The sequence below is a fragment of the Diuraphis noxia genome, unplaced genomic scaffold (genome assembly GCF_037042655.1).
Source record: "Diuraphis noxia isolate RWA-SAM2 unplaced genomic scaffold, SU_Dnox_SAM2 contig0003, whole genome shotgun sequence".
NCBI classification, from domain to species: Eukaryota; Metazoa; Arthropoda; class Insecta; order Hemiptera; family Aphididae; genus Diuraphis; species Diuraphis noxia.
The window spans coordinates 32,511,072-32,530,192 of NW_028301713.1; the positions used below are offsets into that span (position 1 = coordinate 32,511,072).

Below are 19,121 nucleotides of genomic sequence, written 5' to 3' on the forward strand. Positions count from 1 at the left end.
TAGTCTCACCCAGTCACGCCTACCCATAATCAGTCTGAACGCACTCCCACACAACAGTTGAGAAATACTGCTATAAATAAACCATGATTATATATATTTTCTGGAACCTTTCAACAAATTATCCACGTATCCATCCCACCCCCATTACCCCAATATTATAATGGGTTGCATCCGCGACAGGGATCGGCGCCACTGAAGCGTATAATGCCTATTAATATATATACATATCATTGTTTCAAGAGGCCCGTACCATCGTGTTCGTGAAAAATCGTTAAATGCTTAAATTCGAATTTTCCTAATTTTATTCCAATACTCAACCGTCACCAATCAGGGCCGTATACCTCTTTCGTATACAGCCTTTTAAAAGAATTTCCTGATAACCACATCATAGTAAAATGTATTCAATGATTGAAATTAATTTATCTCTGTTTTGTTTTGTCATTTAAACTCTTATCAATTATTAGTTATTACAATGCACTACAGACACATTCAATACACCTTGGGCACTATACTATAAATTTACAATAATATTACATTAAACATTTATTCAGTTAAAAAAAAAATGATTTAGAAAATAAACATTTTAAATGTTAGGATATTCTAGACATTTTTACATTTTCTACTTGGTTAGAGGGGGGTTGAACTCCCTAAACCCTCCCCGTAGCTACGGCCCTGACCGTGTAACGATCGAAAAATAAAATTGCAATTGGGTAAAAAAAAAATAACCAATATAAATATGATAATACCACATAATTATTATAATACAATCAATAGTTTTTGGCATAAAGAGTAAATCTTAATGTTATCATAATATTATACGTTGGCGAAAATCTCGATTTGGATCGTTTGCTCGTTTGCATAATATGATATACATATAATAATCGATAAAATGTAGATCTATAGAGTTATATAGAATTCTAATATAAGAAGCTTCGTTAAAATGAACTTATATTTAATGTTTCCCGTTCATAATAGGTTCGTATAAACCGCTATACCAGATATCTCCTCACAGACACGACTGTATTTTTTATTATTTTATAATTCTCACGAAAATCAAAAAATGTTGCTCCTCTCGTCGGTCGACTCTCTCGCGCCCACAAATGGCACAAATTGCTGTATAGTTTTTTTTTTTCAACAATTAAAGCGCACAAGGCGGTTATCTTGTAGATTACTGTTGAATAAAACCCCCGTTTTGTTATATTATTTGCCACGGAGACACATAGGGAGAGACTTGCACTAAACACATAACATTATATTATATAATGTCATTCTGAATGCTGCGATTGTTCTCGTGGTATCGAACGCGTTCACCAGTCGTCAGTTATATACAGTTTTTACTATTTGTTATTAAATTAGAGATGAGAATATTGAAAGTTAAAAAACCAATCGTACAATAATGCGATATGATAATTGTTATATGGCTTTGTATATGTATATGTATATATGAAACGGCGACGAGAGAATTACAATATGTATATAATTAATAACAATATATTATAATCAACGCCCACGTACTTTTATTATGATAAATTGACTTTATGTACGCCGATGGTCGATCAATGACGACGATTGTGACGAGTATTGAATCGAATTCGTATATTACAACGAGCGGAAACGCGCCGACGACATTTTCTATATATTATTAATCTTATAATAAATGGTACAACAATAATATCATATTTGGGCTTAATCGTTTGGTCATCGTCGGCACAGTAGCAGCTGATTTTCGGACAGGGCAAAGGATATAATATCATACGGTGCTGCAGAGACACAGGTTAGAAATTGAGGTGGCCTGTATAGAGGCAGGGAATTAGCCCACCATAAAAATAACCCTTAAGCCCCAATGTAAACCAAAAATAAAAATATGGTCAGTCTAGTTTATTATACAAGCTGCTGACTGCAAATCTACTTTTCTATTGTTTCAGTTTAAATAGATAGCTATAATATAAACATTAAACACAATTTTAATGATTAATTTGGCGATTTTCCACTTAATAAAATCTGGACATATTTTTGGTGTTTAATCAAAAAAAACTGGAGATATTGAGTAGTGATCAACGAATATTTAAATGCCGGCGGTAATCCAACATCGTTAAAATATGTATTCGTCTTTGTATGTTAACATCAAAAATATGTCCAAAATTATGAAAACAAATCATAAAAGTAATAATTCTAAAAATGTTTTCATAACAATATTTGATTTAATATATATATTAAGAGAAATAAAATAAGAAAGAGAATATGATTTTTTTAAGCCAAAACTAAACTCGTATGTTACACACCCTATGGCTTGTAGAGACCTATAAAAAGGGTTTGAAAAAATAGGTTGTATACAACCTCAAAGACTCAGTTGTTAGTTATGTATTGATAAAACATTTTATCGAAAAAGGTTCACTATTTTTTGAGTATATAAATGACAAAAAAAAACAAAATAATATTCATTTGTATATTATAAAATAATATGGAGAATGGAAATACAGTAGAAGCCGCTTATTATATGAACACTTTGGGACCAAGGTGAAATGTGTCAATTAACCGATTGTTTTAATAAGCGAATGGTTTATATCGTATATAATGCTGGCCCGTTCCGAAACAATTTGTTTCAATAAAGCGATTGTATCAATTATTCGTGTACCTATAATAAGCGGTTTCTACTGTATAATAATACCTATATAACACAGCGGGCAGATAATTTAGATAAGAATCAAATCGGTCTCATGACCACGGACAATTTTTACGAACTTTTTCACAATTTAAATCTTCCGTGTAGAGTATTGAACATGACGGTATTTTATCGAAGAGCTGAATTAGTAGACCAAGCACACTATTGTACTTAAGAAACGGATTTTTGAAAATGTGATGTAAAATGTTGTAGCTTCAACGTTAGGTTAAGTACCTATATATACTTATCATTAAATAGCATTATTTTTATTTTTCATCGAAAAATCATCACATGCGAGATTATGAGGTATTCAGATATCACTTCAGCAAGATTTGACCTTTTAAAATAAACTTCGAGTTCCAATCGTCTAACATAAAAACACAAATTCCTTTCGAAGGACAAAAATACCAAACTTCATATTTATTTTTTCATCACTAATCAGTATTTTATAATGCATCTTTTATTAGCATTACAATATTGTGTTGGAGCGCACTTTTAAAATCAATACTTTTACATGTTCAATCTTTTCATACCTTGAAAAACAAATATTGTTTTTAATTACAAAGGGATGTTGACTGTTGTTCTGAAATCATGGTCCGATCTTCGATGATCCATTTTATTTCCTGATCCACGATACCTATAAGTTACTACACAATATTCGATATTAATATGTTTATTTTATGAAGTTTATATATGCACATTGTAAAGGTGTTTGAAAAAGCAAAGAAAATGTATCATTTATATTCTATACCAAAACTTGAAAAATTCTCGATTCATCGTCGTATTATATGTAGAATACTAACCTAAAGATCAGAGATTGAAAACGATTTTATAAAACGTAATAAAAATAAAATGTTATGAAACATGATGTACAGAGGTTCTAACAAGGCTCTGGGGCTGGTTTCAAAGTCGTGACAAGGTAATATACAAACCGATTGTGTTTTATAAATAGCTTTTTCTCCTGTGCAGAGAAGTCGTTAATGTGATTCGTGGGTTAGGATAACTAAGTTAGTTAGTTAAACTAACTACATGTAGGCCTTAGTAGTAACCACCTGGTTTAAGTTATCATAAAACATTCGTCGTTTTACCACCTCTCTCTCCCCCGTTATGGTTGACATTTTTGTCGTTGAAGAAGATCGCTGAAACCACGAAGAACCGAGTGGGCGAATTGAGGTCTTATGCGCCGAACTTGTGCATTGCATTTCTGCAGATCGGCGGAGGTGGTACAAAAATGTATCAACATAATGTATAAATAATTATATGTATAATGTATGCATTTTATCTCTTCATGACCGAAGAGAATTTCTTTTTACCTACTCACACATGAGACAAGAGGAAAGTGAAATGCGTACTCCGATTGTTTCGTCTGTGGACATCGAAATGCTATTTCACACTTTATTGTTATCTTATATTGCTTAATATAATATAGAGCCATTCTAAGGATGGATCATTAAAGATGGATTGGAAAAAAGAGTATAACGACTGTTTGGGATTAAGGTGACATGATTGGATAATATGCGTTTAGCATCGTCCGCGTTCGATTGGAAGTTGAATCATAACAAAAAATTTAATATTTAAATATCATTATATTTTTTTTAAACTAAAATAAGTATTTCAATTCTTACTATATATGTATATATATATTTTTTTTTACATAAATATATAATATAAAATATTATATTTTTTACATATATAATAAATAATAATATAATATAATTATGTCAATTCTAAAACTTAAGACAAATAGGTTCTACATTTTAAGTATCGTCTAATGTCTATCTAAATCTAATGAAAAAAAAAACTGTCGATTAAAAAAAAACAACACGGTCCTATATATATATATAAACTGTATATACAATTTTTTTTATAAAATATAAATTTTTTATTAAAACGACCGATTATATATTAGATATAATATAATATATATATATATATATATGTATATAAAATAAAAAAAATTGTTATTCAATCTAAATTGAAAAAAAGTCTCTTACAACACATCATATTATATAATAATAACAATTTATCATACAAAATGAATTCATTCAAACCTATGGAAAATATCGATTTTTCCATCTATCCTCTTGAGATCAGACAAATAATACATCATAGGTTGAACTACTCAGAGAAAATATTTTAACAATTGAGAACAAAAACCGCTCCAACTAGCCAGAGCGGAACAATTTTTTGAGCTATTATTTTTCATTTTTTTCTTTTTTTTTTTTTTATTAACAAGAAAAACAATTAGTCTATACAAGATATTTTCACAACAAAGAAGAGAAAATTTTTGTTCAAAATAACCTTGTGTAAAAAAATAGTTAAAACAATGAGATCGTTTCAGTCCCATATTGGAAAAAAAAATTCTGTTTAGAAATTAATATTATCGTTTTTATTATTATCGTTTTGTGATGCGCATAAACTTGAAATAAATTCTTGAAGAGCTCGGAATAAACGTTATATAATAATATAAAATAAGGTGATGTATGTATATAGTGCAAACAATCTATACCGATATACCCTACCCCTACAGATCATCCCCGCCATGAGACGAGTCACATAATAAATAATATCGCCTATATCATACCTGCGTATAAGATCGAATGGCAATACATCACTTTTGGTTAAATTTTGATTAGCGAATTGGAATTTGACAGATATATTTCTTTGGACAATGTAAAATTAGATATAAAGAGACCACTGAATCTTTGGATTTTTATTATTAAAATTGAGATCTTCTCGAAAATTGAAATACATTTAATCATGGAAAAAGATCGTCATATAAAAAAAAAAAAACGAATAAAAAAAATGTCTGACGAAAAATTTTTTCATTTTTTCCTTCACTTTGGTGATGTTTTTTCTTTTCTAACCACTTTTTTTATGATTTTTTCAACAAGCTAAAATTAAAAGGTTAAATGTATAATTGCACGTTAACATTAAAATCTAGAGCTAATACTAAACGTACAGACATTAAGCTACAATATACTTAACATAATATTATATTATGATGGATAATAGATAAGTTTTTTCATTATTTGTAATATAACGTAGACAAATAAAACAACAAAATTAGTCTGCGCATAAGCGGTGGATAAATCCGAACAATATTCGTGAAGGAGATCAAAAAACAAAACAGTATAAATATTAATTGTTTAAAAAAAAAATACATCATTTTTAAAATTTTTAAAATTTAAAAACATCTGTACAATAACGATGGGGAGGGGGATTGATAAAAAAAAATTATACACATAAAATAATGTCATATAAGAACGTGCGTTATCAGGAAAATTCCTGAAGAAGATTATATATAATATAAATATAAATTATTATATTATAATAGTTAAGACTATCTATACTTGGGAGATCTCGAAATTTTGCGTCGAAAATGTGAAAAACTTTTGGGCATCAAATTATATTATTTTATTTTTTAAATTCTTATATTATAATTTATTATTTACTCAGCGTATTGCCTTTTTTTCCAATTTCGAATTAGATAGCCATCATCGTCGTCGTCGTCGCGACCGATGGGCGACTCCGCTTGTTCGCCGATTCGGGTTCGTCCAAGACTTTGTTCGAGCGCAATGTCCTGCCGGAAGCGCTCAACGGTCGTTTCTTGGTTTTGCTCATGAAATCTAAACGAAACAACAAAAAATAAAAACAAAGGTTAGTCAACATATCACAATAAATATTACCGGTTCAATAAATGTAATAATTATAATAATAATAATACTAATAATAGGTACAACACAAACTAGGATCGCGCACGTCATACGTCGAGGACGGTGGTGGTAGAGCTGTGAGTGTGTGTTGGGGGGGGGGGGTCAGAGGAGGCAGGGAGAGGGGTGATCTAATTTTACTCGAGCGTCGTAGCGGGCCGAGGGCAGCGACCTCAACGCCCGGTCGTGAAGGGGGCCGAGGAGAGGGACGAAAAAAATACAATATACAAAAAATAAAAAACAGATAACAACACTTGGCCGTTAATGATAATAACGATAGTGGTATATCATATTATTATTACCGAGCACAGCTCTCTGGACCACGCCCATTTGATGCAGTGCACTTAGATCCGTTTGTACATGGGGTGGGGGGATTATACTATACACCTTATAACGATGATGGTAATAATATTATAGCAATAGCTATTTATTTTTATACTTTTTTTTTTTTAATCATCAATTTACACATCGCGTCCGAGAGCCGTCGTTATAATACGCGTGTTTTTTTCCCCCACCCAAAGTACAACAACAACAACAATAATAATACGCACATACAGAGAGCCGAGAGAGAGTGAGAGAGAGATAAAGTGTATATGTATAATAATAATATAATATGTTTATGTGCGCGTTGGCGTGTGTGTGTTGTTTGTACGAGTGTGTGGGACGAAAAAAAACCGGTCTCCCGAACACGTGTGCACATATGCAACGCGAGCTTATTATTATTAATATTACTATGGGCAGATCCTTGTAGTATGTGTGTATATTGTATATATGTATATATATTATTATACAGTGTATATTATAGTGAGTAGTGACACTCCTCTCTCGGGTCGAAAAAAAAAAAAAAATAATAATAATATTATGTCCTCGTACGCGTTCGTACGTCGTATACAATCGAACACATACACAATATTAATAATAATGAATTTACATAACCTAAAAAAAAAATATGCGCGGTTCCAACGAAAAAAAATTTCAAGGTCTTTCGACGCAGAAATCGTTTTCGCGCCATTTCACAATCGTACATCGGTGCCTACACCTACCTACTACCTGCCTATTATACTACTACTACCCATGTACCGCCGTCGTAATAATCGTTATTTATTTAACGCGCGCGTTCATCGTACACACGACCCGTGCTTTTAAACGTATTTTTTTTTTTTTAAATTCATTACAGTTTTCCAAAACAATCGCGAGGCCCCACAACATACACCCCTTCGACGAGTCGAACACATTACGGGGAGGGGGGGAATGGTAGGATGGATTTTATCGAGTGAAAACAACCGGTGGGCGTACTGCTGATGATAGACAAGAGCGGCATATAAATCTCGTCGATTTTCGCTCGTAAAGCGACACGAACATTTCGGAAAGGGTTGACAGACGATAAGAGTGCTAATAACAATAATGGCCAATGATAAAGACGTAGCTAAAAGAAAAAAAAATAGCACAACCTACAGGACCTATTCCGAAAACGGATATCAAAAAAATAAGTCTCTCCTCCCCGCAGAAATATCATCCCGACTATTACGTTTTTCCCACAGTGTCGTGGCACCCTTCGACAGAGCGAGGGTTCACTGCACCCCTAACGCTCTGCGCAGGTGCCACCCATTGTGTTCTCGGATGGGGGAGCTCGAGCTTCACACACACACACACAAATGCCGGTTAAAAACGAATAATAATACCGTATTTACGCCCACGGGAAAGGAGAAAGACAACGGTCGTTACGCGGCAGAGAAAGTATCCGAACCAAAACCACCACCGTTGCGAAAAAAAGCGTCTCAACTCCATGGACCACGTCCTCACTCCTAGTCCGCGAGAGAAAGAACGGATAACCCCCCCTACTTGTAATATTATTTCTATCGTGAATAATTATTGTTATTACCTGTGACTTTGGACTGTCGCTGCTGCTTGACGGCCGTTCGACGGCAATCTTGCTGTTGCTGTTGTGCTGTCGTAGTGGTCGTCGAGTCCGTTGCGGCCGCCTCCTCGCGACGCTTCGGTGGACAGACACGCTCCCACGCATAACGGTCGGCCGGGCTGTCGCGGAGCGGACGTTCGTTAACGAAATCAAAGTTCCACGACCGCGAGTCAGCCGCGGTGGCCGCGCACAATTGTCTATCAAGCCACGCCCGCGTCTCCGCCGGGTCGGCCGGTGGCCCGAACAGCACGCGCCTCACGCTCAACACGGACGCTTTGCCCGTGATTGACGCCGACCCATTGTTATTGTTGACGCTGGTGCTGTTGTTGTTGTTGTTGACGTTACTCAGGGAATCGGTTTTCGCCATGAGCACTCTCCTGCCGTTGTTAACGGCTCCTCCTCCGTCGGTGGTCGTCCCCGTCATGCCATACGTAACGGTCATGGTGATCGACGGGTTTAAATCAAACAAATGTAAACGAACGAACCGTAAAATGTATAACGTCAAACGACAGTTATACTGCTCCTCCTCTTCGAAGACAAGACAGTTCCGGTGTATCTCTTCTTCTTGTCCGTCACTGATCGGGTCCGCAGCTTTCGCGCACTTTAATCCGTCACACTGCAGCCCTGCTGCTGTACAGACGGCGGCAAAGTTCGCGCGAGTTGCGTTTTAAAACGGGTTGACGTCGGCGCACGCGAAACGAAAAAATTAAATATTTTTTCAAACAAAACAAACGATCGATTATCGAAAAATCACAACGGGTACCGTTGATCAATAACGTCGTAAACGGCGATGATATCGAGTCGCACCGAAAGCGGCACACACACACTGTCACAAAAACGTATAGATACAAAAAAAAATGGACGACGAGCGCGTAACGAACGGCGCGTGTGTGGAGTGTACGGCGAACGGCGAGAGAATGATTTTGTGTCCGGTGGGTAAGTCGGGTAAGAGCGTCACTGCCGCCGAGGTCACGTATACTATACGGTATTCGGTCGGCGGTGAGGAGGGGCGGCGGCACGTCATCCACGGACGCTCGCGCGCACGCGCACCAACCTCGGTCTACCCCCGCCGCGCGCGCTCGCAACGGCGGTGGCGTAGTGCGCGAACGCACCGCCAACGGCGCGGCGCTCGTCGACCGTTGTTGTTGTTGTCGTCGTCGTCGTCGCCTTCGTTTAGTTCGTTTTCCCCGCGCGCTCACCGGTTCGTAGCGACGCCGATGACGGTGCGCCGTTGCGCGCGCGCTTTTTTTCCCGTCGGCCACGATACGATTATACGGTTGCGCATGCGCGAGTTTTTACTATAACCCGCGCGTCGCCGCCGTCGTCGCACCTACGAAACACACGCTAGTAATAATAATAATCATCATCATCGCGAGAGAGGAAAAAATAAAAAACGAAAGAAAAAGAAATAGTAGTAATAATAAAATCCTAGCCATGTGCTCGGCCGCCGGCGTGTGTGTAATATGTATAATATTATTATTATTATTATTATGTACAGACGGTGAGTCCCCGACGCTTCACGGCACGACGACGATAATATTATTATTGCCTCTGTCACACACACACACACACACAGTGTTTTTATAATATTAATATAACAGATGTAATGTGTGTGTGTGTGTGTGTGTGTGTATGTATACAATGAGATTCACGACGCCGTGCTGATTTCTTCGTTTCGTTTAAATCCCCTCGTCACGGATTACGCGCTAAGGCCCAGACCGACCAGTGTCCGGCTGTCCGGTCATCGTCATGCCCACATGTCGTCTAAATATTTACCAAAAACCGTTTAAATTATATTATTATATACCAGGTATATTATTATTGTGATGATAACTCAATACCACCGCGCTTGCCGAATTCACGATAACCATCATATTATAATAATATATCGGACTCGACCTTTTTCATAATAGTTTACAGATAAGTCACCGAAACCCTTTTCAGCATTATTCTTTTCCGTCACACGTGAAGCAAATATTTTTTGCAAATCTGAACACACTCATTGTTTGCGTACCTACATAATATTATGTTGTATGGCATCGTCCGTTGGCGTGCGACAACATAATAATACGTAGACGGTGTATTTCTTTCTACAATCTCTGAATCTCGGATTCGCCGGTTACAACAATCAAACGTAATTTTCTCACGCGCAGCAATTACCTAGTTTTATTTTTTTATGTCCAATTCGTGAGCCCGACCGAGGAGAGTGATTGCAGAAGTCCGGTCGTCGTGTACCCCCACGTATAACCATCGGTTAAATCCTTTTCTCAACAAGGCTGATGTATAATATTATGATGACGCGCATCACCAGATGCTTTACACAAATGTACCTATTGTACCTACACATAATTTTGTATATTATACTCAAGTACTCATCTAATTTTCGTATTAATTAATCGTATGATAATATATTAATATTTTATGTAGATTCCCTTATACAACGACTATAAACACGTACGATTCATTTAAAATTTCAATCAAACTTGTTCTGATCACCTTGAAATATATTCCATAGATTATGACACAATTTAATTTAGATTGTTACCTCCGAATACATTACACGTGTGTATATAACTAATTAGTACAATATTTAACGTTTTGTTTCATTAGTAAAAATATTATCGCTGCTATTAATGAAGGCTCATCTTGTGAACTAAAATTAATGAGCAACTAAATATTTAAACGTATTTTTTATGATTAAAAAAATGTATCTCTAATATTTAAATGATAGAAAAACTTCAACCACCGTTCGAACGTCAATTATTAAAAAAAAATGACTACAGCGTGGGACATATAACCACAAAATAAAAATAATGATAATAAAAATGAATTAGTTTCAACTTAAAAGTCAACAACTCCTTTTCTATACAGATACATAGAATTTTTATGAAAAAAAAATATATCATATTTAGCACTGATTTAAAGAATTAGGAAATACAAACAATAATATTTATAGTTACTGAAGTAATTTAAATATCAAATATACTTATGTGCACGTGAACGTTTTTTAAATTAACCGCTAACACAGTAACGCGTAATAAATAAATGATGTATACATTTTAATCTTGTAGGCTGTTGGTACCCATAATAGGTGTTGGAATACTATAATAAATTATAATAATTCTCATCTATGCTATATCGACAGCAATCGTTTGTATTTTGTAATCGACAAATAGCACGACCACCGATTAAGATAATGATCCCCATCCACATATTTCCTGGACAGTAGCTTACACTACTAACTAATATGCACGTGATATTATGTATGTAGGTATACACAAATACACAATATTGCAGTAATAATAATTATGATGATAACATTAGTGTGTTTAAAACCGAACACAATTTATTGCGATCGTTACGTACCAGATATAGTCACTTTTTCTCGATAGCCAACTAAACATGATACGAATCAAAAGTTAAAGAAAGAATGAATAAAAAAATCAGTACAGAGTTATAGTATAATATATATGTTATAACAGAGTACCTACCTACAATCAGCATACACGATGATGATGTATACGCAAAGTATATTAATTATATTATATTTAATCTGAACGTATCCATCGTGTTCCCGTGATTAGTATATACATACGCGTGTAGTGTGCTCGTGCGCGTGTAATTTATTCGGATGTATAAAATATATTATATCGCTGCAATACACACAGCTGCAGCTGAAGTCACATCGCCTCGGCGATCAACCCGCCGCAAATTAGGGCTGTTCTGAGAGTGTTGGCGTGTGTTGGCGAGTAACCGCTACCTAGGTATTTGTGAACAGTACAGTATATAATATTATTGTATGTGAGGGAAAACGAGAGAAAGAGATAGCGGCGACGACTGCGAGGAAGAGCGCTGCGCTGGTGCATTACCTTATAAGGTTTCGTTCTGTGTGGATGGTTACCAAGAGGAAGTACCCAAGGATTTCCATGGATGACTGGCCGGCGTGCTGTCCGCCGTGTACGAAGAAGGCGAACGAAAAAACGTAATTACTCTCCTATATATATACACACCGCGACACACACTATATAATATAATCGCGGTGTTTAAATAAATCTGTTAGAAGTCACGGTTTGTGATGTATGTATATATCTACTATATTATTATTATATATATCATATAAGTATGATCGTAGAATAATCCTAAAATATAATATATATATATATAATATTTATTATATTATTACATATTATATAGAAGGTTTTTTTTGTCATCAACGCAGGACATTATGGGAATAAACCTAGGTCTGCAGGAATTTCAATTAAACGGTCATTTTCGACGTAATCCGGCCATCGTCGCCGCACCGAAACCATCGTTAATGTCACGTACACTTTTTAACGCGCGTTAAATCCTCCTTCGAACGGATCTCCCCGACAAATACACAACACAAATTTAACGTAACAAAAATAACAATGCGTACCCCCATTGCAACACTAATATAATATAATATCATTATATCTAAATAGTAAATATCTTATGACTTAGATTCTTATAAATTATAATGCGACGCATTTGGTTGTTATAAATATATAAATTATTACAACAACGAATAATATTCGAGACACGCAGTATTATACATACTGTGATTTATTGTAAAGAGATAACCTACCTTAGCCGTTCCGCCCGTTCCTATGAAGTTATTCTATCGTTTGGGCTGCTTTGTTTTTAAAATATTTATATCATAAAACATAATAATATAATCGATACCATCGGAGATCGCAGCGCCAAACACGATGTTTTTCACGATAGACTCGGAATAAGGTCTGTCTGCTACACAGCAGTCTGGGTCGAAAATACCAAGTGGCGTCATTTTTCTCCATTCGCGACATATTCCTGGGTCCATGTATTATATTATGTGTGTGTGTATGTTTATTGGTTATAATCTTAAGTGGTATTTTTGTCCTATAACGCACGCGTATACAATACGTATAATATGGTGATTGATATAATTGATAAGCGATGAGTGATGGCGAACAGTCTATACATAATAATATATGAACATGTATGGTACGACGTCAGTAGGTCGTTATAATTGTAATGGCTGATACATGTATAGTGTTTTTCACATGTTAAGTATTTACTTTTAAAATACATACATAAATATATATATATATATTTAATATTATATAGAAAAGCATCGTGTGGTCCATCATGATACGTCGAAGTGTTTATACTAAGTCGTGCAAGCTACATTATTTTGGAACCTACCCATAATGATTATATGAATTCAATTTTTGAACTCGCTTGAAAAATTCAGTTTTATCTGTATTTTATTGATTTTTAAACTTGCAAAAGAAATTTAAGCGTAGGTATTGTCTTAATTATTGTGGTAGAAAAATTTTTTTTCAATTTACGTTTATTCTAAATAACATGGTACTGTCGATTCAACATAATATATTATTATTATATATTGTATAATAAGGTTATTAAATAGTATAATATATAATTTTATACACAACGTTAACAGTGCACTGCAGTCCATTATAAAATAGATTTATAGTAACTTGACAAATGTAAAAAACGTTTTATGTAGAATATAGACAAAAATAACATTTTAAATGTTATTTATTTTTTTTGTTACTAAAATGGTATGGAAAGATTTACTTTTTAATACTAAATAAATGAAGGTTATAACTACCTACACAGCACCACACACATAATGTTATATACCATATAATTTTCCGCCTACTGACGGTTTTTATTTTTTAAAGTTTTCCTAATTTGGTATATCCGTAAAAGGTTCATGGTTCTCATACATTGTATATACCATTTACGACCAGACACTGTGGGCGATTCGAGAAAACGTTTATATTCCGCAATGGAATTGTACACGCATTTGACCGTGGAACAAAAATCTCGACGTAGGTACGTGAATAAGTCGGCTTACATTGTTACATTAGTGCAGTGTTATAATATATAATATATTAGAATTTAATAACATATCAACTCACTGCAGTTGTTACGATGATGCGTATTTTTTCGCGACAAAACGTTTTCAAAACTCAACTCGCAAAGAAATACGGAATTTAATGTGGTTTACTGAAGTTTATAATATCACAGTTTGATACGCCGTTGTTGTGTTTGCAGAGTGATTTTCTAACGAAAATTAAAATTCCGTTATGTTGAACGACCACCGCCCACCACCGGTCACCGCAGCTGCCAAGAGGTGTCTCTTCTCAGATGATCGTCAACAACCCGAAACCCTCAACGAAAATTTGCGAGTGGCAATTGAAATCGAACAGGAGCTGCTATCACAAAAACGGGACAAATGGAATTTCGACTTCGTCAGCGGCAAACCGATGGACGAAGAAGGGTTTCGTCATAACAATTGGCAATGGGATATCATCGTTGTATAGAAGTCGATAACGACGACAGAGACGAATGTCGACCACAAGTTTGATGATAAAAATGTGTACTATCGTTACATATTATTATGATAATTATGATTATAAAATTCTACTTCAAGTCTGTACTATACACCTATAGTTTCACTTTTACATAATAATAATACACACGACGCGCGACGTATATTATTATTATTATTATAATCAGTGAGATTGCACGCTGTGAAATATAATATATAATATATTATTAGTATTACATAGTATAATATTATGTATAATATATTTTACATTTTATACCTATTTAGGTACATTGTAGCATAATATAAAATGCCCTGTAGTGAACGTGCTAAATTTATGTTTACACAACATATTTTTATTATTTGAAGATTAGGTCGGTATAGATTACAGTGAAATATATTATAAATTATAATAGTAATAACATAACTAATAACTAATAAACAATAACTAATGAACTACTACGCCGCGATAGGCTGTTACGTTACCGATTGCGTGTAATTATTGCCATTTACCATCATATTATTATTCATTTACCTGATTATTTTACTGCATGCGTGATCGGTGCAAATTATAAAATATTTACTGTAATAATTAATTGATGTAATATATTATGATGTTCATCATTAGCACTCTCTGTAGAAGAATAACTATACCTTTAAAAGTCACCGTACAGTAAAAACTTTTGAAACAAAATGTAGGCATAAACAACACTATTAATTTTTCGGACCTAACCGTACAATATAAAAGCAACCGCCATGCTTATTTTATGTATGCTTTATTGCAGGGGTCTGCCCGTCTGAGATTCAATCTATGGGATTATTTTAACATCACAATATTTGAGAACAGTTTGACGTATTGACACAATAATAATATATTATACTTATTGCCACGCGGTGAAAATATTTAAACTGACGTTAGGTGGGTACATTGTTATAGAAGTGTTATGTATATACGTTATACCTAGCATAACAATAATATTGTTATTATTACGTTAGTAAACTAAATTCTCATTTATATTATATAGGTGTTACACCTCTAAATGTCTTTACGTAAAAAAACTTCACTTAATCTAGATAAAACTTTTGTAGTACCTAATACAAACTAGTTAGCAATTTTTATCAGTTATTTTCGATGAACTTAAATGACCTTGTGTTGGCATAAAATAATAAACTAATTTCAACGAAGTATAGTGATAAAGTTAAATAAACATTCTGAGCCAATTTTCATTCGTACACTTGTACTTTGATTTATAAGGTGATTTACCTAATAACGACATTGAGATTATGGTTATTTTCCACTACCTCAGTAGGCAAATACATAACATAAATTCAAACAATCATTTTATTATATTAAATACTATGTATATATATATATATGAATTAAGAGGATGTTATACCACAGAATAAATAAATCAGAATGGATATTGATAAGAAATTATACGACTAGGGAAATCTGAAAAACGAATTTGACATTTTTTTTGGAGGAAATAAGAACGACTATACCTACATAAAAATATTATCTTCCTCCAACAAAAATGGGCTTTAATTATTGTTATCATATTAGTGTCCAGGGCCTGATTATACCATCCGTGTGTTGTCTCCGCGTTGCTTAGCGTAACCTATAGTATATTTTAACTTTTAAGTTCAGAAGAATTTGTTTTACTGTTATTTTTGATATTGACGTAAATAGACGGATTAATTTATTTTAAAATGTATTATAAAATTCAAAGTTAAAAATATTGTCCTGCATTTGGCGTTTTTGTAACAAGTTATGAGCATTTTAAAATTATTTATCGGATTTTTCTGAAATTTAAATTTGTCATGATATGCATTAGTAATACGTCTAACACATGCCGGTATAACGTTCTCTCAAGATAATACACTATATACTATATAAGTAATAGGTATAATCACTCATATAGCTCATAGATACATATTTATTATATGGAACTAAGTATACTTGATAATTGAACAGTATATTCGACATTATCCATCAGGGTTAAACTGTACAAGTGTGTATGAACGGATTTATTGGACAGGAAACATTAAAAATCTACATCACCTAGCTAGTAACGACAGTTAAAAAAAAAGTTTTTTCCCAACACTCTCATAACGTAATTTTCTCTCATGCATAAAAACATAAGTCATGGTCCGACAAACGTAGTCAACATTTCCTATTTATTTTCCCAGAGACTGAATCGTTTTGTGATTTTTATTTTTTCATGACAATGAAAACACACCTATAAGGCTATAATGTGTGTATAGTAATCAACAGGTTTTATTCTACTATATAGGTACCTATATATATGCATGCTTTATAAACCCATAATGTATACAAGTATTGGATCATTATCCAACACTTATGTTGTATCGGATTGATAATTTGAGCTGTATGTGCATATGCATACATGTCCCAAAAAAAAATATATATATTTTCAGTTTTTGTTGGACAGGATATCCGGTGTGCAGTTTTTTCTGTACTGATATACATATGTATAATATGTACCTACCTACCTTTCTAGCGCTTCGCCGGACACACGCCACAGCACAACAACAGAGGTTGACGTGTACAATATGACCAATATATTATATAGGCGGATACACGAAAACTAATTATGTATACATTATAATAATTTATACAGAGTCGTCCTGCAGGTTTTTTAACTCAAATGCTGGATGATCCTGCAGTAGGCATATGTATACCACACGTCATTCGTTTTATCATTATATTAATGTTAAAATAAAATAAAATCAATCCATTTATCAAGCCTTCGTAATATTTATTTATAAGGATAATTGATTATGTTAAATAATGTGTTTTGTCATTTGTATAATATATATTATAGTTTACGTATTGAATTGTATACTTGTTTTAAGCTTTGAACATACCTAGATGCCTAATTTGGTACTTCGTAGCTGTTAGTTTTTATATTGGAGTAGACGGTTATATTAATTACTAATTACTAATAAGCTTCATACAAGTACGATAGTGATTGGGGATTGTATATATAATTAGTGCATAATTTAGTACCAAATGCAGATTACCTTATTATAAGTTACGCGATCGTATAATTTTTTACAACGTGAAAATATTTAAATACCTATGTCCTATATGTTATTATACGTATTTTAAATACATGTAATATTCACGTTTTTGTAATAAACGAGCACAGCAGACCGAAAAGATAGTTATCTCTATAAGATATTCACCAAGACTATAGGATTTCCTCAGACTATATAATATAATATAATAGATCAATGCCCCTGCCACCGCACCGTCGACACTTTTAGTTGACTTCAGTCGGTCCCACCTCTAATAATTGGGCGTTGAAGTTTCTAATAATACAGCACAACTGCTGTGCAGTGATTGGGCGCACCTCCTTCTCGGATAGGAAGTCGAAGGACATCTTTTACGTGGGAAAACTTTTTTCATATATATATATTATATACACACACAAACACACATACAATATATAAGTAGGTGTCTGCCAGTGTCTGGTATATGTTATACATTTGTATATATATTTATACGAAGGACTAAATCACTATTTTTTTAACACTTTCATATTTTACTTTTTAGGTACCTACGTCTATTTATAGCATTCCGTTATTCCTCCAGTATCAACATGATGCACATGAACTTGAACAGCTGAAACTATAATAAATAAATGATAAGTGTTCTACATTCCCACGACGGTTATTATTTTTTAAGTGTCGCATTGTCAAGTATACACAACGCGTATCTTTTATTCGTGGCAGCGGGGAGTACTTAGTGACTGGTATATAATATTAATATAATAGTATAACATCTGAGCGTGAAATAATTCCTGTGCGACATAATGAGCACCAACAAGTCGTGATATCCGACAAGTTAAATAGATTATTATAAACGATCAAGAACGGTCTCATTATTGGTACAGACTATAATATAATATAACGTACAACATTAATATACTATAATAATATTTCCTATTAGTGTATGCTATATTACTATTATGAATACTGCACAATGTTGCTAATACAACTGTTCAACTTTTTTGTTATTTGATTTTCGTGCACAGTGCACTAAACGCAGATTCACGTAGTGTATACCAAATCAGAAAAGTTTAAAAATAGAAATTTAATAAAAACATTAGTTATGCATAATTCGCGCTGGAGGCGTGGGATTACAACAAACGTGATCAGTGTACCGACTATCTAGTGAATAACATGTAAACGAGATTTAGACCTATGCTTAAGTAGTACCCGTGCTAGCATATTGGTAAAATAACGTTTCAAATTTGAAGAAGCTTGAGTATAAAACAGTTTCATAAATCACCAAATTTGATTTTTCCTTAAGGTTTTTAAGAGCGGTAAAAAACAAGGTGCACAAGTTGTCTGCAGGTCCGTGGGCTTATAATATATTTATCATTTGCACTCGTTTGGTCGTATGGCTAGTCTTTGATAAATAAAATATGAATATTATATAAT

The 19,121-nt window shown here is 33.8% G+C and overlaps 1 protein-coding gene and 1 long non-coding RNA gene across 3 annotated transcripts; one reads left to right on the forward strand and one right to left on the reverse strand.

The window, feature by feature from the left end:
* Positions 1-4,228: 4,228 nt before the first annotated feature.
* LOC107166550 (uncharacterized) lies at positions 4,229-9,245 on the reverse strand. The gene is made up of 2 exons (XM_015515272.2): positions 8,258-9,245; positions 4,229-6,291 (listed from the first exon to the last, which is right to left on the reverse strand). The coding sequence occupies exons 1-2, from the start codon at positions 8,733-8,735 to the stop codon at positions 6,149-6,151; spliced, it is 621 nt and encodes a 206-aa protein (XP_015370758.2). The 5' UTR covers positions 8,736-9,245; the 3' UTR covers positions 4,229-6,148.
* Positions 9,246-9,984: 739 nt separating this feature from the next.
* LOC149057238 (uncharacterized) lies at positions 9,985-17,710 on the forward strand. Of its 2 annotated transcripts, none has more exons than XR_016190791.1 (2): positions 9,985-12,275; positions 14,378-17,710. It is a non-coding gene; the product is annotated as an uncharacterized LOC149057238 (long non-coding RNA). The 2 variants fall into 2 exon arrangements; XR_016190792.1 differs by lacking the exon at positions 9,985-12,275 and adding an exon at positions 14,076-14,155.
* The last annotated feature ends 1,411 nt before the right edge of the window (positions 17,711-19,121 follow it).

What these genes read in the sequence shown, in the direction of transcription:
- LOC107166550 (XM_015515272.2), bottom strand. Translation starts at nt 8,735, where the DNA reads ATGACCGTTACGTATGGCATGACGGGGACGACCACCGACGGAGGAGGA. An exon ending in GCGACAGTCCAAAGTCACAG is followed by an intron (nt 6,292 to 8,257) that starts GTAATAACAATA and finishes TGTTTCGTTTAG; the next exon opens with ATTTCATGAGCAAAACCAAG.